General features: G+C 41.3%; 2 protein-coding genes across 4 annotated transcripts; one reads left to right on the top strand and one right to left on the bottom strand.

Annotated features, from left to right (window-relative positions):
- Positions 1 to 506: 506 nt before the first annotated feature.
- LOC113160391 (protein FAM122A) lies at positions 507 to 8,802 on the bottom strand. The gene is made up of 9 exons (XM_026357614.1): positions 7,947 to 8,802; positions 6,981 to 7,065; positions 6,737 to 6,793; positions 5,820 to 5,882; positions 5,696 to 5,743; positions 5,390 to 5,454; positions 5,255 to 5,310; positions 4,815 to 4,899; positions 507 to 4,730 (listed from the first exon to the last, which is right to left on the bottom strand). Exons 1-9 carry the CDS (start codon positions 8,045 to 8,047, stop codon positions 4,607 to 4,609), a joined length of 684 nt encoding a protein of 227 aa, XP_026213399.1. The 5' UTR covers positions 8,048 to 8,802; the 3' UTR covers positions 507 to 4,606.
- Positions 8,803 to 13,633: 4,831 nt separating this feature from the next.
- On the top strand, positions 13,634 to 21,311 carry im:7136398 (schwannomin-interacting protein 1). 3 transcript variants are annotated; one of them, XM_026357562.1, is made up of 7 exons: positions 13,634 to 14,675; positions 15,382 to 15,562; positions 16,073 to 16,176; positions 17,901 to 17,982; positions 18,659 to 18,766; positions 19,243 to 19,360; positions 19,855 to 21,311. In XM_026357562.1, exons 2-7 carry the CDS (start codon positions 15,383 to 15,385, stop codon positions 19,947 to 19,949), a joined length of 687 nt encoding a protein of 228 aa, XP_026213347.1. In that variant the 5' UTR covers positions 13,634 to 14,675; position 15,382; the 3' UTR covers positions 19,950 to 21,311. The 3 variants fall into 3 exon arrangements, with proteins under 3 accessions (XP_026213347.1, XP_026213346.1, XP_026213349.1); XM_026357561.1 differs by having other exon boundaries at positions 13,634 to 14,671; XM_026357564.1 differs by having other exon boundaries at positions 13,634 to 14,671; positions 19,246 to 19,360.
- Positions 21,312 to 23,400: the final 2,089 nt, after the last annotated feature.

Genomic DNA, 23,400 nt, shown 5'->3' on the forward strand with positions numbered 1-23,400 from the left:
CACTCAATATATCTACTCAAGTAACAGTAAAGTGCATATGTTACTTAAAGTACCAAGGTAGAAGTACTTCACTAAGAAAACCGTATTTAAATAGTTTAGTATTTGATGCTGTTGATACATAAATGTAGAAGTTTATTCCAAATTAATTTGACAACTTCCTCAAAGATTCAGACAAAAACATGTTGATACCAACAGAAACAGCAGTAAAGTAAAAGTGGAGCTGAGTTTAACGACTTCATTAATAATTCATCAGAGTTTTATTAACATAAAAATGATTTCATAAGAATTAATCCTGAAAAAGTAACTAAAGTTTGAAAGTAACAGTAAAAGAACAAATTGAAAATACTCAAGTAAAGTACAAGTACCTCAACTGTACTTAAGCACAGTACTTGAGTAAAAGTACTTACGTAAAGGACACGAGTAGTGAAAACTTTAGACTCTTCAAGACAAACCGGTTAAAAATAAACTAGGAAGTTTAAAGATCCACAAAATGACAAACCAAGACGTCAGATATTTTCTTTATTGATAGTTTTAATATACAATATACTTTTTATAGTGTGTACATGAACTGTTTCCACTAAAAACTAAGAAGTCGCTCTGCATCAGTTTTACAGCCGTGAGCTTGACGAGGGAATGAACACTTGAATATAGACTCTTTTTTTTCCGTTGCATAAAAATACATCATTTGTCTTCTGTAGAGAATTTGTCCAAAGAAAAAGGAAACTAAGGAAAAACTATTTACACGTTGAAAATACTTGTGAAAGCTTTCATACATGTGCTTTTCAATCCCTTTAACATGCAGCCACTTTAAAAGTCGTGTCTCACTCTGGGAGATCGTTGCTGGTTGCTGGTGTCGGCTACATCCGCACTACGGGAACATTCACAAACACTTTTCTCTGTTTTTGGTCTCGTCAGAACTAAACGACAGGAAGGATCCGTTTCAGCGTTCTGCCAGAGAGAAATATCACTTTAACCCTGACAAACTGTTAACGTGGTGACGAAAAGCTAAACACAAACCGAACGAAGCTCCAACAGCAATTCAACCTTTTTAAGGACTCGATGGCAAAAAAACAAAAAGAAGTCAATGGCATCAGGTGAAGAGAAACAGAAAGTTAAGTTTATAATAAGACAAATATTGAAGTAAAAGAAAAAAGAACAACTGTCCTGTTCTAACGAGAAGCAAAGTTCTGTTTTTTTAATTTTCCTTCTTGAAGCTTCAGATGAATAAATGCTCAACGTCATCTCTGTTTATTTAGATATGCACAAAGATGTACTGGGATTTTTTTATACTGTCACTGAACACTGGCATTTTTGTGGTAGTAGAACCGAACTGAAACAAATACTGTAAATATTCGATCTAATTTAGTACCACGTTTATCCTTTTGGTTAATTTAAAGTTGGCACAGTGCAAGAAAATGACTTAGAATAAAGAGCTGGATGTAAATGAAATACATGGATAAAATACATGTTGAATTAAAAAACAACAACTAATAATGAAATCTGAGCCGTTAATCTGCAACACGACACGAGGCAGACACCCGTTCTACTCTAATCAATCAATGTGACGACAATGTTTGGCTTAAAAACATTCTTTAAAGCAGAAAGTCAAATGAGCACCAGTGAAAACTAAAAAACTGCCTTAAAGCTACAGTTGGTGTCAATCTGGATTTGGCAGCGTGTTATTACCCGAGTCCGTCCTGTTTCGACGTGTTACAGGATTAATGCAGAGCAGAATTCAAAATGAAGCAGATCAAGATCTGATGAAATAAATATTGTGTCAGAAATTGTGAGGAACTATTAACTAAATTCTCAGATGACAAAACAAATTTAACGTTTAAATGTGGCATCAAACAGACATTCACTCTGATGTTTTTGTGCTTAAATCGTATCTAACACAGTGAATTAACGGCTGAATCAAACTTTTCACCAAAGAAGTTTATGAGTTTTAATATTTTATATGAATGAAATCAGAATTTGGAGACGGGATCCAGGACGGACTCGTACATAAAATAACAAGTCAAGAAATAAAGCAGGAAAAAGAGAAATAGCAGCAAAACTTAACAGCATTTCTTACATGATGATATTTTTACCAAGCATGTAACACAAACAAAAGATTAAATGGTCAAACTATAACTGTGCAAAGTCACTATAACGGAAAATAAAAATTCTGATCAGTCAGAAAAATCATAATTTTGGAACGTTTCTGATGAACAGCGACCACTCACATCAGTTCACTGTTTGGTTTGTTGTTGCACGGGGAATAAAGACACTTGGATAAAAACAGCTTATACAGACTCTATGTACAAACACATCTCACAGATGACAGGTCAGGTGACTAGAAAAGACCAGGAAGCTGTTAAAAACATCAATAAGAGCTTTTGGGATCAGAACTGACCGTCGCTCCTCTAAAATATGACGACATGTTGAGGCACAACGATGAGTGAGAATTTTAAAATGGTTCAATAAAAGTGCAAAAGTTGGAAGCAGAACTGAAGCTCGTTTGCTCCGACTCCTCGGCTGAGTCGGCTTCATGCGTTGACGGGACTCGAGTGAGTCACAGCTTTGTGCACGTGTTCGAATTCGACGGTTTCATTCGATCAGGATAAAGAGAGAAAAGGCTTCATGATGGCGACGCGTGATTTTTACAGAACGTGAGCTTCTCATGTCTGGATTCTTTCTAATGATGGTTTCTGGTGTTAGGAGCTGAATGAAGCAGAACCACTGAGGCCTCACTACATGTTTTCTGATAACAGAGTAAAGGCTCTTATGGTAACGACATAATCACACTGATTGATGATTATGTTGTACAGGCGGCAGTAGCTCCGGTGGTCCAGTTGTCTATGAACTTACGGGGAGTGGTTCCTGGCTACTTGTTGTAGTAGCGCCGATATGTTCTGTCTGGCAGGGGATCAATAAAGTAAGTCATTAGTCATTATTTGATGAGCCGTGAACCAGCCCCGACTACAGTCTGAAGGGATTTCTCTGATGTGCAAACAGAATGAATCCAGATTGATGCAGGTCGATGGCTGCAGCTATTGTGATTAATCGAACTGCTGTTAAACCTTCAGGAGCTACTCAGAAGGACAGTGTGGCTGATTTCAAGTAGACGAAGGAGATGAAAAGTAAAAGTAGAAATGCAGCTTTAAGAGGGAAGAGTGCGGTCGCTTCTGCAGAGTCAATATGTACAATCAAACTCTGCAGGCTGAAGAAAAGTGAGCACATATCAGCTGCTCTGTGGTTATTCACATATAGATACACTATTCACAACAGACGTGGTGCTGAACACCACAAGTCCTTCACACTCCTACGTGTCAGGTGGGAGCCAAGTTTAAAACTGAATGAACGTGTGACGTCTGTCGTTTGGTTCTGGAAAAACCAGAAGGATTCAGTCAAGGAGACACACGACTAAAACATCTCAGGCTTCAGTGACTGAAACCTCATGTCTGACTCAGGTGGAGCTGGTTTGAGCTCAAAAATACTTAAAACACAAAAAACTAAAACTTCACGCCCTTCATACGGTTTTATAGGTTCAGGTTTTAGTACATGTTGTCATTTGTTTTGTTGACTTAAGATGCGAAGTTCATGGTGGAAATGACGCAGTAAGTGTGAGTCCAGACCCATCAGTGACGACTTCATCTAAATACATCTGATTCTACAACTTCCTCACAGAAAGATCAATACTTTACAGACTTTGCTTCAACAACAACTCCAGGACAAGAAGCAGAGTTTCAGCTAAACGTTCTGTTTGGTTTAGTTCTTGCAGGTCTTGACTGGGTCACTGGATGTGCAACCACGTGTTCCTGAAGTGCCTCGAATCCTTTAGACCAAATTCAGATCAGCGTTCGGAACATATTGTCGCTCTCTACGTCTTGATTACAACTCAAGACCTTATTAGTTAAAATCTTTGGAACCTCTGAACGTTCGATCAGAGGCAATCTGAACTACAGAAACTGCATCGACTGATTGGTCACATTGGACCTGGAATTGCATCCTGTGCAGCTCAAGGTTTCATCGTCCAAGATGCAGCAAAATGAGCAGTAACATGTTTCAGGCTCCTTCGATGTCCACAGAACAAATGTAAAAGAAGATGTTCTCAACACGTTCTTTTTTATCCGTCTGCTGCTCGACTAACAATCACGTTTTATTTCTCTCTGTAACAAACCAGAACCGCCTTGTTCGATAGTCTGCACACAGTGCGACAACGTGATGTTGCAGTGACGCTGATCTTCTTTGAACTGTCACTGTCAGTCCTCAAAATGGGACACAGCAACAATGTGAGTCTTTCTGCTTCGCTACATGGACCAACACAGTCCAACATGGACTGACGGGGACAGATTGAAAATCGACTGAGAGGTTTCAAATACGATGAGTGATGGCGGGTTTTAATCTCCAACCAATGGGATCAGTGGATGAACAGATTAAACTTTCAGTTCTTCTGTTCGTCAAATGGTCACAGGAAGAGGCGGGACTTACAGTGATGCTGGCAGATGACTGGAGCAGAAATAAGGTGCGATGAGGTTGTCATGTCCCCTCAGGTTTTTCTGAAGCTGCTGGTGGTCGGCCTGTACCCACAGTGACAGGGTCCGGAGTCTGGGCGAGGTGGGGTTTAGTGTCCGGGGTGCTGGTGGGAGGTGAAGGGGGTGAAGGAGGGGGGAGGGGAACGAGACAGAGCGGTGGACTGAGGACTGACGGCTCCCGCAGGAGGAGAGTCTGCCATCGATTGAGAGACGCTGGGGAGGAAGAAAGGAGACGAGGATTAAACCAACATGTAACCACCGATAGAAGTAAGTGAGCGCTCTCCAGATGAGCCTCACCTGACCATGTAGCTGCTGCAGTGGGTGGGATCTGTCACCCCAGCAACAAAAAGCTTCTTTGGGGGTCCGTCAGACTCCACTCCTCCTGAGAGACAAGTGTAACATAAATAAACTACAAGTACATAAAAGTACATAAAAGTACTTCAGTAACATGCATTCAATTGAGAAGGACACATACTACTGTAATACTATAATAATACTGTATTAAGGAATGTAGTATTAAACTTTAAATGACTCTAAAACAGTTTAATTTTTTAACAAATACTGAACTAATACTTTTACTGTTTCACTTCATCAATATTAAACTGAGAGAATTCAATATTAATCATTTTAAAAAGTAGCAGAACAGAAATATTCAGATGAAGTAAGAGTACTTTAAAAATGTACTTCAGTACAAACTTGAGTAAATGTACTTTCCATCAAACACGTGTAATAATTACCTTTTCTTTTCAGAGGAGTTAACGGAGGCCACCTCACTGTGGCACTGACTGCTGGTCTGTTGGACAATAAACACAACTGTCAGGAGATCCAGAATAAAGTACCGAAAAACCACGATCAGGTTTTACTGCGTGTACCTGAACCTTCTGGTGGGACTTGGAGACGAGTTTGGAGTAACGCCACTGTCCTGTGACTGAAACCACTGAAGAAGAAAAAGTGGAAAGAAAAATGTGTCAAAACCAGGATCTGGATTTAGTCTAAAACCACTGATCTGGATTCTGTTCATTTATTCTGAATTTAATCTGAAAACTATTACATAGCTCAATCTGAACAAACTTACATTGGAAATTAACCTGAGTAAAACGTCCTAACTGACTTGAACTGGCCTAAAAATCATTAAAAATAAGAACCAGGTAGAGTAACGCTGGTGTGGAGATGCTCACCGCTGATGAGTGGTCGTGCCACTGACTGACTGGAGGAACGGGGGTCAACTGGAAGCACTGAGAGGCAGAGAGAGAGGAATGATTAATTGCACTCTGTTTAAATGTTAAAAATGTGAAAGAGTGCTGAGTATGAGCTGTACTTCAGTCTCTGCAGACTCCCTCTGAGCGTCATCTCCAAGTTCTCCTCCTGTGTTGAAGACAAACAAACGTGATAAACCTTCATATTCAGGCTCAGCGTCTTTACAAGTAGTGTGGAGGTTTATCAGAGCTCACTGGGACACACTTTTACTGCAGGATTCACCTGTTTTTAAGGCATTTTGAAATGTGCAGTTCCTTGTCTGTAGTCCACATGTTTGGTGTATTGTCCCTTTGATGTTTATTTTTCCACAAAGAATAATCTAAGTGAACCAAATGTATCAGCACACCTGAGAATGTTCTCGTCCTCTCATGGGTTAAATCTAAGTCTGAGACGGGAACAGGAAAAAGTATACACAGGAAGAAAATCCTGTCAATGTCCCTGTGAGAGCAAAACTGCTCGCAGAATTTGCATCACAATAATGTCTTGAAAATTCTCTATTCAGGTCATGTTGTATCACACTGAGGCCATTTTATGATTCTTTTTGGAAGGTCTGTGTCTCTTTGTGGTCACTGCTGTGCTTTTGGGTTGGTTTAGAATAGGACTGAGACCACATCCTGTAAAAGACCTGCTCAAACGACAGTCAAACAAGACCAAATAAGACAAGTTTGAGAATACCCTTAAAACTTCAGAAAATCAAATTATTACCTTTAAATAAAAGTAAAAGAGTAGAGGCAAACAAGTGGTATCACTGCTCAAAGATGATAGATTAGAGTCATAGACATAACTGGACAAAGGAAACTACAAACACTGTAATTCAGTTTTACCAATGGAACTTGGCATCTACTTTGTCTGGCTTGTTTCCAGCCTGTTTATGTGTCAGAACAAAGACCGCGTTGTGTTGGTGTGAATGAACAGAGAAGAAAAATATTGTAGAGGAGGAAGACATCTGAATATATCCTCACCTGTCTCTTCTGGTCGAGTCTGTCTCCAGTCAGAGAGAAAGGAGAGAGGGGGACCACCTGAAGGAGAAACGATGGGTCAAAGCAGCAGAAAACAAAGTTTAACAATAAAATTATATTTATTTGGCATTCCTGCTTCATCGCTCTATCACAGTGTTGCTCACACAACAGAAATGTTTATGTTCAAGTTCAAGATAATTTTATATCTAATGTAACACTAAAAATCCATCCACTGTTACACACTGACCTGTGAAGGGCAGCTGGGGTTGATGGACACGCTGCTGCGCCTATATCGAGCTGAGGACACAGGACTGAAGACCGTCATCCCATCGCTAGGAGAGACATTAACAACATATTCATATACAGTGAAAGCAGAGGAATATAACTATCCAATTTTTGTTGTTAATTCATCTTCTGTTTTTTCATTTAATTGATTGTTTGGATGATGAACTCACATAAAAAAACACAAAAAGTTATGAACTATAATTTCCTTAAACCCACAGTGTTCAAATGTTTTATATTTTGTTTTGAGCCCAGGGTCAAAGATATTTAGTGAATAATGACATAAAACAGTGAAAAGTAAATAATCCATATAGACCAAGATAATACTGTCCAGTTATATTAATTAATTTTCATTGTTGAACACATTATCTTCAATAATACTTTTGTTAATTCACTGTTTTTAGAAAGATAAGATCAAATTTCCTTTTTCTTTTAAATATCGTACAGGATTAATAATGTATACCTGATTAGAAAAGTTAAGGCTAATATAATACATAATTAATGAGTGTGTATTTCTTTGTTTTAATTAGATGTCCATTAGCTATTAGTGAATAACAACAGATCCATAATTTAAAACAGATCATACATATAATTAAACAAATCATATACACAAATTAACATATAGCAAATATTAAAACAAGTGCAGTGCCATTTTATACGACTATTAACAGTGCAGGTGCTGGAACAACGTCTGATTTCCAAAATCCAAAAAATGAGTACAAGTTATTAGTGACTAACTCTTATGATTATTTATGAAATTAAAGCTAATAGATATGTATGATATACCGGATGACACTGTACCTCCTAAACATTTACATCACGTCTTTCCTCGCGTTTAATAAAATATGTGTGGGCCCCTAAAAACAAACCAATTATAAATGTCCTACTTTTTCAATGGGATTCGGTGTCAGACAGCTGTAGTACCACTGACCTCACACTGGTGATCATGGGGGCGCTGTTCGACCTGCGGAGAGCCCCGCCTCCTGTTCCGCCAGCTGCGCCTGCGCACTGGTCCACCTCCATCCGTTCCATCCCTCGGTCCGCAGGCCCGGCGGTGGCAGCACCGACTGCCGCCCTCAGACCCTTCGACGGCGGCGTCGGGCTCTACTCGAGCCCGGTGGAAGCCCGACCCGCAGGCCTCACGAGCAGCAAACCCAGAGCCGCCGAGTCAGCGGGCTGAACACCGAGTCCGCCTTCTCCCTACCGCATTTCCCCCAGAATAAAACACTTTATCCGAGTCTGGCCGCGGGTCTGAGCGACATTTAGTGTCCGCTGCTACGGTTCACTTGCTGCCGTCTGCCACGAAAATCGAGGCGCTAACTGAAAACGATAAAACACGAAGCAGCCGACAGACTTCGGTCGCTACATACGGTTAAAAGTCAGCCGGCTGTCCCGGTTCAGCGGGGGAACTCTGAGCTCCGGTCCGCACAGCTGACGTGACTTTTCGGATTAGCTGTTGAGCTAACTTGGTTTGCAGTAAAAAAAAAAAAAAAAGCTCCGGAGCAGAGATCACAAAACCGCTAAGAAGCTGCCCCACACATCCACCCCGGGCTGGGGGGTGTCCTCCGGAACAGCCGGTCTCACTGTCCCCGAAACACCGAGCAGACCTCACGGAGAGTCCCCGGAACCCCGAAAATGAAGTTTGAAAGATTTTTACAACATAGTCCTTCAGCAAATAGAGGGAGTTCAGCGGGGGGGAAACAGCGTCACCGTGTGGCCACCGGGGGGAACAGCAGCCGAGAGGCGCCGGGCAGAGAGAGAGAGAGAGTGTTCTGGAGGGTAGAACCAGAGTGTTCTGGAGGGTAGAACCAGAGTGTTCTGGAGGGTAGAACCAGAGTGTTCTACAGGGTTAGAAGAACCAGAGTGTTCTACAGGGTTAGAACCAGAGTGTTCTACAGGGTTAGAACCAGAGTGTTCTGGAGGGTAGAACCAGAGTGTTCTGGAGGGTAGAACCAGAGTGTTCTGGAGGGTAGAACCAGAGTGTTCTACAGGGTTAGAACCAGAGTGTTCTACAGGGTTAGAACCAGAGTGTTCTGGAGGGTTAGAACCAGAGTGTTCTACAGGGTTAGAACCAGAGTGTTCTGGAGGGTAGAACCAGAGTGTTCTGGAGGGTAGAACCAGAGTGTTCTGGAGGGTAGAACCAGAGTGTTCTACAGGGTTAGAACCAGAGTGTTCTACAGGGTTAGAACCAGAGTGTTCTGGAGGGTAGAACCAGAGTGTTCTGGAGGTTAGAACCAGAGTGTTCTGGAGGGTTAGAACCAGAGTGTCTGGAGGGTAGAACCAGAGTGTTCTGGAGGGGTAGAAGAACCAGAGTGTTCTGGAGGGTAGAACCAGAGTGTTCTGGAGGGGTAGAAGAACCAGAGTGTTCTGGAGGGTAGAACCAGAGTGTTCTGGAGGGTTAGAACCAGAGTGTTCTACAGGGTTAGAACCAGAGTGTTCTGGAGGGTTAGAAGAACCAGAGTGTTTCTACAGGGTTAGAACCAGAGTGTTCTGGAGGGTAGAACCAGAGTGTTCTGGAGGGTTAGAACCAGAGTGTTCTGGAGGGTTAGAACCAGAGTGTTCTGGAGGGTAGAACCAGAGTGTTCTACAGGGTTAGAACCAGAGTGTTCTGGAGGGTAGAACCAGAGTGTTCTGGAGGGTTAGAACCAGAGTGTTCTGGAGGGTAGAACCAGAGTGTTCTGGAGGGTTAGAACCAGAGTGTTCTACAGGGTAGAACCAGAGTGTTCTGGAGGGTAGAACCAGAGTGTTCTACAGGGTTAGAACCAGAGTGTTCTGGAGGGTAGAACCAGAGTGTTCTACAGGGTTAGAAGAACCAGAGTGTTCTACAGGGTTAGAACCAGAGTGTTCTGGAGGGTTAGAAGAACCAGAGTGTTCTACAGGGTTAGAACCAGAGTGTTCTACAGGGTTAGAACCAGAGTGTTCTGGAGGGTAGAACCAGAGTGTTCTGGAGGGTAGAACCAGAGTGTTCTACAGGGTTAGAACCAGAGTGTTCTGGAGGGTAGAACCAGAGTGTTCTGGAGGGTTAGAGGAACCAGAGTGTTCTGGAGGGTTAGAACCAGAGTGTTCTACAGGGTTAGAACCAGAGTGTTCTGGAGGGTTAGAAGAACCAGAGTGTTCTACAGGGTTAGAACCAGAGTGTTCTGGAGGGTTAGAAGAACCAGAGTGTTCTGGAGGGTTAGAAGAACCAGAGTGTTCTGGAGGGTTAGAACCAGAGTGTTCTACAGTGTTAGAACCAGAGTGTTCTGGAGGGTAGAACCAGAGTGTTCTGGAGGGTAGAACCAGAGTGTTCTGGAGGGTAGAACCAGAGTGTTCTACAGGGTTAGAAGAACCAGAGTGTTCTACAGGGTTAGAACCAGAGTGTTCTACAGGGTTAGAACCAGAGTGTTCTGGAGGGTAGAACCAGAGTGTTCTGGAGGGTAGAACCAGAGTGTTCTGGAGGGTAGAACCAGAGTGTTCTACAGGGTTAGAACCAGAGTGTTCTACAGGGTTAGAACCAGAGTGTTCTGGAGGGTTAGAACCAGAGTGTTCTACAGGGTTAGAACCAGAGTGTTCTGGAGGGTAGAACCAGAGTGTTCTGGAGGGTAGAACCAGAGTGTTCTGGAGGGTAGAACCAGAGTGTCTACAGGGTTAGAACCAGAGTGTTCTACAGGGTTAGAACCAGAGTGTTCTGGAGGGTAGAACCAGAGTGTTCTGGAGGTTAGAACCAGAGTGTTCTGGAGGGTTAGAACCAGAGTGTTCTGGAGGGTAGAACCAGAGTGTTCTGGAGGGGTAGAAGAACCAGAGTGTTCTGGAGGGTAGAACCAGAGTGTTCTGGAGGGGTAGAAGAACCAGAGTGTTCTGGAGGGTAGAACCAGAGTGTTCTGGAGGGTTAGAACCAGAGTGTTCTACAGGGTTAGAACCAGAGTGTTCTGGAGGGTTAGAAGAACCAGAGTGTTCTACAGGGTTAGAACCAGAGTGTTCTGGAGGGTAGAACCAGAGTGTTCTGGAGGGTTAGAACCAGAGTGTTCTGGAGGGTTAGAACCAGAGTGTTCTGGAGGGTAGAACCAGAGTGTTCTACAGGGTTAGAACCAGAGTGTTCTGGAGGGTAGAACCAGAGTGTTCTGGAGGGTTAGAACCAGAGTGTTCTGGAGGGTAGAACCAGAGTGTTCTGGAGGGTTAGAACCAGAGTGTTCTACAGGGTAGAACCAGAGTGTTCTGGAGGGTAGAACCAGAGTGTTCTACAGGGTTAGAACCAGAGTGTTCTGGAGGGTAGAACCAGAGTGTTCTACAGGGTTAGAAGAACCAGAGTGTTCTACAGGGTTAGAACCAGAGTGTTCTGGAGGGTTAGAAGAACCAGAGTGTTCTACAGGGTTAGAACCAGAGTGTTCTACAGGGTTAGAACCAGAGTGTTCTGGAGGGTAGAACCAGAGTGTTCTGGAGGGTAGAACCAGAGTGTTCTACAGGGTTAGAACCAGAGTGTTCTGGAGGGTAGAACCAGAGTGTTCTGGAGGGTTAGAGGAACCAGAGTGTTCTGGAGGGTTAGAACCAGAGTGTTCTACAGGGTTAGAACCAGAGTGTTCTGGAGGGTTAGAAGAACCAGAGTGTTCTACAGGGTTAGAACCAGAGTGTTCTGGAGGGTTAGAAGAACCAGAGTGTTCTGGAGGGTTAGAAGAACCAGAGTGTTCTGGAGGGTTAGAACCAGAGTGTTCTACAGTGTTAGAACCAGAGTGTTCTGGAGGGTAGAACCAGAGTGTTCTGGAGGGTTAGAGGAACCAGAGTGTTCTACAGGGTTAGAACCAGAGTGTTCTGGAGGGTAGAACCAGAGTGTTCTGGAGGGTAGAACCAGAGTGTTCTACAGGGTTAGAACCAGAGTGTTCTGGAGGGTAGAACCAGAGTGTTCTGGAGGGTTAGAAGAACCAGAGTGTTCTACAGGGTTAGAACCAGAGTGTTCTACAGGGTTAGAACCAGAGTGTTCTGGAGGGTAGAACCAGAGTGTTCTGGAGGGTTAGAGGAACCAGAGTGTTCTGGAGGGTAGAACCAGAGTGTTCTGGAGGGTTAGAGGAACCAGAGTGTTCTGGAGGGTTAGAACCAGAGTGTTCTACAGGGTTAGAACCAGAGTGTTCTGGAGGGTTAGAAGAACCAGAGTGTTCTGGAGGGTTAGAACCAGAGTGTTCTGGAGGGGTAGAAGAACCAGAGTGTTCTGGAGGGTTAGAACCAGAGTGTTCTGAAGGATTAGAACCAGAGTGTTCTGGAGGGTTAGAACCAGACTGTTCTACAGTGTTAGAACCAGAGTGTTCTGGAGGGGTAGAACCAGAGTGTTCTGGAGGGTTAGAAGAACCAGACTGTTCTACAGGGTTAGAACGAGAGTGTTCTGAAGGGGTAGAACCAGAGTGTTCTGGAGGGGTAGAAGAACCAGAGTGTTCTGGAGGGGTAGAAGAACCAGAGTGTTCTGGAGGGTTAGAAGAACCAGACTGTTCTACAGTGTTAGAACCAGACTGTTCTACAGTGTTAGAACCAGACTGTTCTACAGGGTTAGAACCAGAGTGTTCTGGAGGGGTAGAACCAGAGTGTTCTGAAGGGTTAGAAGAACCAGAGTGTTCTGGAGGATTAGAACCAGAGTGTCCTGAAGGGGTAGAAGAACCAGAGTGTTCTGGAGGGTTAGAAGAACCAGAGTGTTCTGGAGGATTAGAACCAGAGTGTCCTGGAGGGTAGAACCAGAGTGTTCTGGAGGGGTAGAACCAGAGTGTTCTGGAGGGGTAGAAGAACCAGAGTGTTCTACAGGGTTAGAACCAGAGTGTTCTGGAGGGTAGAACCAGAGTGTTCTACAGGGTTAGAACCAGAGTGTTCTGGAGGGTTAGAAGAACCAGAGTGTTCTACAGGGTTAGAACCAGAGTGTTCTACAGGGTTAGAACCAGAGTGTTCTGGAGGGTAGAACCAGAGTGTTCTGGAGGGTTAGAGGAACCAGAGTGTTCTGGAGGGTAGAACCAGAGTGTTCTGGAGGGTTAGAGGAACCAGAGTGTTCTGGAGGGTTAGAACCAGAGTGTTCTACAGGGTTAGAACCAGAGTGTTCTGGAGGGTTAGAAGAACCAGAGTGTTCTGGAGGGTTAGAACCAGAGTGTTCTGGAGGGGTAGAAGAACCAGAGTGTTCTGGAGGGTTAGAACCAGAGTGTTCTGAAGGATTAGAACCAGAGTGTTCTGGAGGGTTAGAACCAGACTGTTCTACAGTGTTAGAACCAGAGTGTTCTGGAGGGGTAGAACCAGAGTGTTCTGGAGGGTTAGAAGAACCAGACTGTTCTACAGGGTTAGAACGAGAGTGTTCTGAAGGGGTAGAACCAGAGTGTTCTGGAGGGGTAGAAGAACCAGAGTGTTCTGGAGGGGTAGAAGAACCAGAGTGTTCTGGAGGGTTAGAAGAACCAGACTGTTCTACAGTGTTAGAACCAGACTGTTCTACAGGGTTAGAACCAGAGTGTTCTGGAGGGGTAGAACCAGAGTGTTCTGAAGGGTTAGAAGAACCAGAGTGTTCTGGAGGATTAGAACCAGAGTGTCCTGAAGGGGTAGAAGAACCAGAGTGTTCTGGAGGGTTAGAAGAACCAGAGTGTTCTGGAGGATTAGAACCAGAGTGTCCTGGAGGGTAGAACCAGAGTGTTCTGGAGGGGTAGAACCAGAGTGTTCTGGAGGGGTAGAAGAACCAGAGTGTTCTACAGGGTTAGAAGAACCAGAGTGTTCCTGTGAAGAATTGAACATTTCGCACTCTCCTGAAATGTTTATGTTGATGCACATTTTATTTGTTATTTGTTCTCATGCTCATATAGAACATAGAACACTGGATTCAGTGTTAATTTATGCAGAGTGGCGTTTTTATTCAAACTTAATCTTTTACTGGAACACTACTGGAACGAGTTCAGTTCACTTTAAAACACTTTTCCCTTCTTTGCATTATTCGTTCTTCCTCCATCGGAACCTGTTGAGGAACAACACAGAACATGTGGACAGGATCAAGTTAGAGACTCAGTCGCTTTATGGACACTGAACATTTCATCTGCTCCGAGTCGTCATCTCCAAAAAATGGTGAAACCGGACACCGCGTTGAGTTAACCCTGAGTGGGACACGGGACCAGGAAAGACCCGAACCAGGCTGCTGGAGAGGAACTGGAACCTTTAGTGAAGCAGGACACGTTTTTAAACGGGGTCGAAATGTGTTAATCCTAGTTTCACGTCCTGAAACGGAACCAGTGAAATAAACTAAATCTAAATCTTCTTTTAGAGACACGTTAGAGTTGTCTCTCTGTGTGTATTTGTATTTGTGGTCCTTTTCTATCTTTGTATCATCATATTTTATTTCATTCTTCAGTTTAAAGCTTTGGACCTGCTCCTCTGAACCAGCAGCGGCTCTGGTCCCGGTCCCGGTCCCGGTGCCGTTCACCGATCAAAGATCCGCCGAAGCCAAGAGGTTAAAGTGGGACGAGCGGAAGAGGTGAGGACGGGGGAGGAGGAGGAGGAGAGTGAGTCCTGCCTTCCTTCAGACGGAGTCAAACTAGTTTTAGGCCCAAACTTTACTTAATGTCGCTGTAAAAAGTAACGGAGCAGCTCAGACAGCGGAGCCGACGAGCTGAAGGGAGCCGCGGGGTGACGGACGGAGACATGTCGGAGAGATCCGGGGCCGCCTCAATGTGACTGGTAGGTGGGTAAAACCCTCCGAGGAGTCCCCGCTGCTGGTAAACAAGGACGGACAGAGAGGAGTGAGGGCTGCGGGGAAGATGGAAAGATAAATAGATGGATAGATGGATAGATAGATAGATAGATAGATAGATAGATAGATAGATAGATAGATAAATAGATAAATAGATAGATAGATAGATAGATAGATAGATAAATAGATAAATAGATAGATAGATAAATAGATAGATAGATAGATAGATAGATAGATAAATAGATAAATAGATAGATAGATAGATAGATAGACAGATAGATAGAGATAGATAAATAGATAGAGAGATAAATAGATAGAGATAGAGAGAAAGAGATAGATAGATAGATAAATAGATAGAGAGATAAATAGATAGAGATAGAGAGAAAGAGATAGATAGATAGATAAATAGATAGAGAGATAAATAGATAGAGATAGAGAGAAAGAGATAGATAGATAGATAAATAGATAGAGAGATAAATAGATAGAGATAGAGAGAAAGAGATAGATAGACCCATGCAATCAGGAAAATGTACTTTAAGTATTTAAAGTAGTGAGGCATATTCAGACCTATAAAAGTAGATTTTCTGTTAGATGAGGTTTTTATTTAATTTCAAGTTTTATGGCCTGAATGAAAGTTTCATATAAACGTCTAAAACATTTTGAAGTTTTGTTGTTGTGGTTAATTTGTGGACCGGAGGATGGAGGGAGAGAAAGAGACGGAGGAGGAGAAGGAAGAGGAGGAGGAGCAGCTTCATCACCACATCGCAGCAGCATCCTCCGTAGACTACAAGGAACTTCCCATCATGCACTGGGAGGACCTGGGCCAGCGTATTGCTGAGTTGGAGAAACAGGAGCAGGAGAGAGTGGAAAGGGCAAAGGTCAGTTACAGCTGTTGGTTTTTCCTGGTTGATTTGGTTTGAGCCAAATTTGAAGGAATTTCCTCAAAGAGTTCACAGGAACGGGGTCGATGGACGGACGGAAGGATGACACACAAACATAACATGGAGGCTTAAAGATGACTGATTTTTGTTTGTTTGTAATTTACAGTGTGGGGGTAAATGAGAATCAGGAGAATCAGTTCAGATCAGTTCAGTTCAGATCTAATTAGTTCAGATCCGTTCAGTTCAGATCAAATTAGTTCAGATCCGTTCAGTTCAGATCAAATTAGTTCAGATCAGATCAGTTCAGATCAAATTAGTTCAGATCAGATCAGATCAGATCAGATCAGATCAGATCAGATCAGAGCTCTCTGAGCCTTCATCAGACTGACTATTTTCACACCCTGTATTTAGAGAAACCTTTATATTAGTTATATATTTTAGTATAACCACATCAGTGAATCATCTGTTGTCAAATGATCTGTGTAACATACCCTTGTCGTCCTGCAGAGAGGGACGGGGAAGAGGACGGAGGAGGGGGGAGTGTGGAGAAACATCTTGGAGGAAGAGGACGAAGACTTCAGGAGGTGCTGGGTCACTGCCGTCACATCACGGTAACAGAACTCCACATTTTAAACCTTCTAATGTTCAGTGGGTTTGTGAACAGTGGAGAGTGGAATGATTTAGTCGGATTTAGAACATGTAGCTGTCACAGAAGGACACAAAGGAGCAGCAGCTCTTCTTCCAGATCATTACATTGTCTCTAAGAGCAGGTTGACACATGACCTTTTGAAATGCTGATCTCTACTGGACATCCCGGACACATGACCGTTTGTCTTGTACATCCAAGGTGTCCAGTTGACCATGTCTGCTAGTGTTCCTATATACATAGTGGCAAGAAAAAGTATGTGAACCTTTTGGAATTTCATGGTTTTCTGTATTAATTTGTCATAAAATGTGCTCTGATCTTCATCCAAGTCCAGAGTATTAACAAATATAATGAGCCTAAACTAATAACATGAATCAAATTCTGATGTTTCATGTCTTTATTGAAAACAACAATAAAACCCTCATAAGTTAGTGAAAAAAGCATACTGGTATTTTACACCAGCTTACACACCAGCACCAGCAAGTGCTGTGTGTTCTTTCCAAATAGTTTAATATAGTTTCATCAGTCCTCAAAACATTTTGCCAACACTGCTGTGGAGTGTCAGCGTGCTCTTTGGAAAACTTCAGGCTGCAATAATGTTCTTTTTAGTGAGCAGCAGCTTCCTTCGTGGTGTCCTGTCATAGACACCCTGCTAGTTCAATGTTTTACCAACTGTAGACTCATGAACACAGATGTTAGGCAGTTCTAATGATGCCTTTAAATCTGTCTCTCTGGGTTGTTTCTTTACCTCATCAATGAGGTAATGTAGGTGTTTTCTCTTGGGGTCATTTTGACTGGCCACCCACTTCTTGGTAGAGTAGCCACAGTCCCAAAGTGTCTCCATTTGTAGATTGTTTAACTGTAGACTGGTGAATTCTAAAGTCTTTGACATCACTTTGTGACCCTTTACAGATTTATGTAAATCAACAATTCTTGATCGTAGATCCTCTGACAGCTCCTTTTGGAGAGGGATGGCTCCCATAAGCATCTTCATAAGCATCTGGTTTTTGTCAGTCGAAGTAATTCTAGTCCACAGCTCTAAACTAATTTTCTTTCAGGTATGCTAATGCCTGATTTTAATTAGCTTTTTGGAGGTTATTATTACAAGGATTCACATACTTCATCCACTAGGACTATGAGGTTTTTATGGTTGTTCTTAATAAAGACATAAAACCTCATATTTTTTGTGTTATTATTTTAGACACATTATATTTGTTGATACTTTTGACTTAGATAAAGATCAGAGCACATTTTCTGACAAATTAATTCCAAATTCCAAAAGGTTCACATACTATTTCTTGCCACTGTAAAACCAATAGGGGCTTGTGCCCCTGAAGCAATGGGAATGTGGATTACTGATGTGCATGCACTTCTGCTTATGCTGTACTGAAAGTGTAAAATTCATTGACACAGGCAGTAAATGAACCAGTCTGCAGAGACGCTGCTCTGAACAAACGTAACAAACGTCCCCACTGTTCACTGCAGAAAAAAAACTGAAATATGTGAATTTTTGAGAAAGAATAAACAGAATAACGTGGTGTAAACAGTTTCAGCTCTGGGAGACCTTTACTGGAGATGTGTGCTCAGAGTTGAGCAGGGAAAATGGTGCAGAGACGAACAACAGCAACACTGAAACTCTCATACATGTAGACCTGTTGGAGCTTCAAGATGTTCGTTTTCTGTTTCCAGATTTCAGAACCACAGAAACCTGCAGTTGTGCTTCATCAACAACAGCGACAGTGAGGACGAAGAGGAAGGAACCAACAAAAAGGTCACTTTCTGTTTGTTCTTTAAGGAATGTAGCAATGTAATGTTGATGTACTGGTCAGGTTGCCTTAAGAAGAGTTTGTTCTCTACCTGGTTTAATAAATATAAATAAATAAAGGTTAAATAAATACATCTTTAACAGCCTCTAGGCTCAATTTTCACCACAGGTTTCTGGTACTTTTCTTTCCTGGGAATTAAACTTAAGGAACTTTCACTGCAGGGCCAAAACCCTAGGACGATTAAGCAAATTGACACACACACACGACAGTCAGTCACTTTTTACATGTGCAAAAATACTGCATGTGTAAAATTCTGTGCAGAAATTCACCAATCAGTGATGTTCTTCAGAAAGTACTACACCCCGACCTGGGACACTCGGGACGTACAACTAAGACACAAGAATAACATTTCGACTCTGGCTCCTCTGGTGGAAACACAAGTAGAGGAACCAAGTTTCTCAAAAGGTTCCTGGGTCTTGGGAAAAATTCCTGTAGTAGAAACAGGCCTCTACTCTTTTTGTACCTTGCCCCTCACTGATGTCCCTCAGAAACCAGTTTCTTCTCATTTTAATGCAGTTTGTTTGACAGAATCCAACATGCAGATTTGAATTCAGCTTCATTTGACTTAAAAGACAAGAAACAAACAAGACTTTTAAACCACTCATCCTACCTCTCCTGCAGGTTACAGGGATGGGACACGGTTGCCATGCTGCCGGTCTAAAACAGGAAGTGGCCATAGCTCTGAGGACACTGAGAGACAAACTGCTGGCTGAACAGAAGGAGAAAGAGGTAAAGGAAACATGGGTACTAAAACAAGGAGACTGCAGTTCTTGAAAAGTCTTTAAAAGCATTAAATAGGTTTTTAAAAACCTTGAAAGTATTCAAGATTCAACAAACTTTATTAATCTCAGAGGGTAATTGTTTTTGCAAGATTACTAAGAATGAAGTAGTCTTCAGCTACTATTTAATAGCAGCATTGTGGTTTCTGTCACTCATTTGCAATTTCCTGCTTATTAAATGTGAGGATTTGATGTTTTTCTTGTTCACATGATCATAAAATGAAAATCTTTAAAGACATCAGGTTTTGAATGTGGGAACTTACAGATAACAGGCAGTAACTTTAGGAGCTAATGTTACAGTATGTGCAGCTGGAAATTTGATGGTAAATAGTTGTTGTTCATATCGTCCCTACTGGTTTTCCATCATACTTTCACACATAGAACACTATAATGTCAACTGTGTGTGTGTGTGTGTGTGTGTTGTAGCAGCTGGCCGGCAGCAGCAGTGTTGCCAAGCGGAAACATCTGGAGGTTTGGGAGCTGAAGGAGTGTTCGGTGCAGCAGCTCAGCAGCTTGAGAACATCACTACAAGAGGACATACACGGCATGTACACACAATACTGCAGTACTTGGACTGATACACATGACGTCAAACTAAATCATCATGTTTAATATTTAGTAAATCCCAGTCTTCTACAGACACCGTCCCCTGTGGCTGTGGGCTCTGCTTTTAGTCTGGTCTTCAGCACTTTGCCTGGATTTGGGATCAATTCAATTCAATTTTATTTATATAGCACCATATTATAGCACCTTGATTTCATCTCAAGGCACTTTACAGTGTTCAAGGTTTAAGACAAAACTTTACAGTAAACAGATCAGGCGACTGAGTCGATCTGTTCCCCTCTTTACTCTTCAGTTTCTCAATCTGGCAACTCTCAATTAAACATTAAGTAGTTAAGTATTCAAATTACCAAAACATGTGCCAAATGCTTCATCTGCCTTCTCCAACCAGAAATCAGATGTCACAGCAGCACAGTAAACACTGCAGGCAAACTGGTCTCTAATGCAGTTCATTCTTCGGTTCTGTTTTTCTTGCAGCTCTGAGCTCTGAGCTGGTCGCCCACCTGTTGGTACGAGACCAGCTGAGGACGAAGCAGGACGCCATGCTGTTGGACGTCCAGGACTTGACCTAACACAGGACCACAGACTGGATGGTCCACACAAACAGAACAGCCATTTAGCCACTTTGGGACCAGGCTGGGCTGCAGGTTCACGTCAGCCAGGAGTCGTTTACTTCATGAAAATGTGGTACGCCGTTAATGTGGCACAGAGAATGACATCAAATGTTACTGGCATGATGAGTCTTCCAAAAGCAGTTGATTTGAGAGTTGGTACATGACTGCAGGTTGATAGGAAACGATGAGAACCAACCACAGAAACGAAGAATATCAGTGTTTTAAATCCATACAGGAACTAAGTTTGTCAGCATCCCCAGACACCTTCTGATTAGGGAGAGTTATGTTGGACTGTAAAACAGAGGAAGAGAAGAACAACAGCTCTTGGACCTTGTCATAATTTATTCCTAACAGCAATTTGAATTGCGTGGGGTTAGTGCTTTGTTTTACCATTAAGCTACTCAGGATCGGGGCTTTCAAGTTCTTTGTAGTTTATCTGGAAATGAAGGTGGAGGCTGGGAGAGAAAACAGACATGTAGATGGATACCAGTAACTGGGTCACCCATTGTTACACAGCTATACATAGATAATTAGCAGGTGATGATTAATGATTGGGAATAACAGGAGAGGAAGGCTGTGGTTATTTTAGTCAGTTTACTTCACAGAAAATAAACTATTTAAGATGTTCCCACCTCTGAACTGCATGTAAAGAAATTTATAATAAGGCACCACCTTCAGGTTCTAAAATGACCTTCATATAATACTGCCAGTTAAAAAATATCATTTAGTTTATTTACAAACACACAAAATGAGATTTCCACCAGTATCCACTTGTAGTAAGAAAAATGAACGAGTTAAAATTTCAGTTTAAACTATTTAAAGAGAAATATGGTGGTCTTAGTTAAACAGAACATCTACCATGTTAGCACTGTGGCGCTCTGAATGGCAGTGAGGTCATAAATAACATTTTGATCTAATTAAGATCATATAGATTAAGTAATTTTAACTGTATTTATGCAGCTTAGCTGTGGTCAATGATGCCTGTAAAAAGATTTGTGCAGGGAATTTATTATTCATGGTGGCTCATGAGCTTCTTTTATGTGTTGTTATATATTTGGTGTCAGCAATAAGGGATTTTCTACAGCAGTAAAGAATGCAACCTCACATTCTCTTCTAATGTATTGTTCATAGTGTGGGAGAAAATTTTATTAAAGTTTATTGTACAATAATGCAAAAGACACTTCATGTTATAAGGCCTCCTTTTAAATAAATGCATTAAATTCCAGATAAAATGATGGAATGAAGGAAAAAAGAAAATCATGATAGCATTATTAATTATTAGTGATGATTCAATTTTATTTAAAAATTCTTACTGTGATGCTTAAGGGCCTGTGTATTGCTCTGTTTGTGATTGTTGTAGAGATATTATCTCTGACTATACGATGTGGATGTCGAGTGAACTGAATCATCAAGAGTCCATTTTAAGATCAGAGCTGAACTCCAGCTCTAAATGTAAAGAAAGAAAAAATAAGATTTCAAACCACGTTTTCAGAGATTTGGAGATGCTGGAAAAACTGTGAAATCTTAAGTTGTGTAGAAAAAGAAAACATCAGGACTTCAGCAGCAGCATTGAACTCTAATGTAGGATACATAAATGTTGTGGTGAGGTCCATGCATCTGAAGTTTGCATTTGATGACAGCCAACTCAGCATCTGTTGACAAAGTGGGATTTGGTTCTTACATACATTTATATGCAGATGAGGGATCCTAACTTATCTTATGTAAGTTTTATTGTGTTTATTACATTTCTCTGTGATTATAATAAGGGAACAGTACACTTGTATGGTATACTTAACTGACACCGTGATAGTTTCATAGTTGTTTTTTCTTAAGAAAAACAATGGGGGAATTTCACCAAAATTAGTTTTGCGATCATCATATTGAGGCAAAATCTGTGTCATTTATTCAAATGATTTAGTTAGATATGAATAAATTAAAGGTTATCCAACACTAATCTGTACCTAAGATTAGAAAAATTAAAACTTCAGAAAGTAAATGTGATGATGATCATTTATACAGTGAATCTTATTTTACAGGTACAGTGTACATCATTGAAAATTCATCTACATGTGTAGTCCCTGGACCGATGTTACAAAGTCAAAGTTGTGAAAGATATGTTTGTTGTGAAATTTTAAAATTCTATTTTAATTTTGGTGGCATTTCCCTTAAATTCTTATTAATCACTTCAGGTACAATCAGCAAATATGTTACTGTTTACTTGTAAGAAATGCAAGGGAATAATCCACTTAAATATAACCAAGTATATGTGATGACGTATGTTAAATATTGCTGCAATCTTACGTTTCTTTTCAACTCGATATTCATGTTACTACATAGTTGTTCATCATAACATCCTCAACATTTTTAAAGGGGTTTCAATCTGACTGCAGCAATCTACCTTTTGTTTATACACTTGTCAAGAATAACCTATTTGGATCATTTAAAATGTAGCTTCTATAAAATACTACCAGCAATGTTTTCAAGTGCCTTAAAAAATTATATTTTCATACTGATTATTTCTATGTTCTCGTACAGTGATATAAGATGCTGAATGTCACATTAATAGAAATAGCAATGTACTGTAAAAGAGAGGAAGTGTGTTTATTCCCATATGTAACGATGAGCTGATGATCAGTGTGATAACAACGTTACTGTGGGACGAAACGGAGCGAGGGATAATTCACAAGTGCTGAATAATGAAAGTAGTTTGTTCTGAAAATCAAAGAACAAAGGGAACAAATCAAATGTCGTTTGTCTCACTGTGACCTCAAGAATATTTAGAAATGTAAATACAATAATTCCAAATGTATTTGTAAATGGAAACATTTATTCTGAAATATATTTTGAGAGGCAAAGAGAAGTGAAAATCTGTTTGTTTTCTACTTAAATTCTATATATACGTGTTTTTTTAATCAGATTTTCGAAGTCCCAGTTGCCAAGAGTCAGAAGTTCACTAACATGTAGCTGAATTAGTTAGCTAACATGTAGCTGAATTAACTAACATGTAGCTGAATTAGCTAACATGTAGCTGAATTAACTAACATGTAGCTGAATTAGTTAACATGTAGCTGAATTAACTAACATGTAGCTGAATTAACTAACATGTAGCTGAATTAACTAACATGTAGCTGAATTAACTAACTAACATGTAGCTGAATTAACTAACATGTAGCTGAATTAACTAACATGTAGCTGAATTAGTTAACTAACATGTAGCTGAATTAACTAACATGTAGCTGAATTAACTAACATGTAGCTGAATTAATTAACTAACATGTAGCTGAATTAACTAACATGTAGCTGAATTAGTTAACATGTAGCTGAATTAACTAACATGTAGCTGAATTAACTAACATGTAGCTGAATTAGTTAACTAACATGTAGCTGAATTAGTTAGCTAACATGTAGC

This window comes from Anabas testudineus, chromosome 10 (genome assembly GCF_900324465.2).
Source record: "Anabas testudineus chromosome 10, fAnaTes1.2, whole genome shotgun sequence".
Lineage (NCBI taxonomy): Eukaryota > Metazoa > Chordata > Actinopteri > Anabantiformes > Anabantidae > Anabas > Anabas testudineus.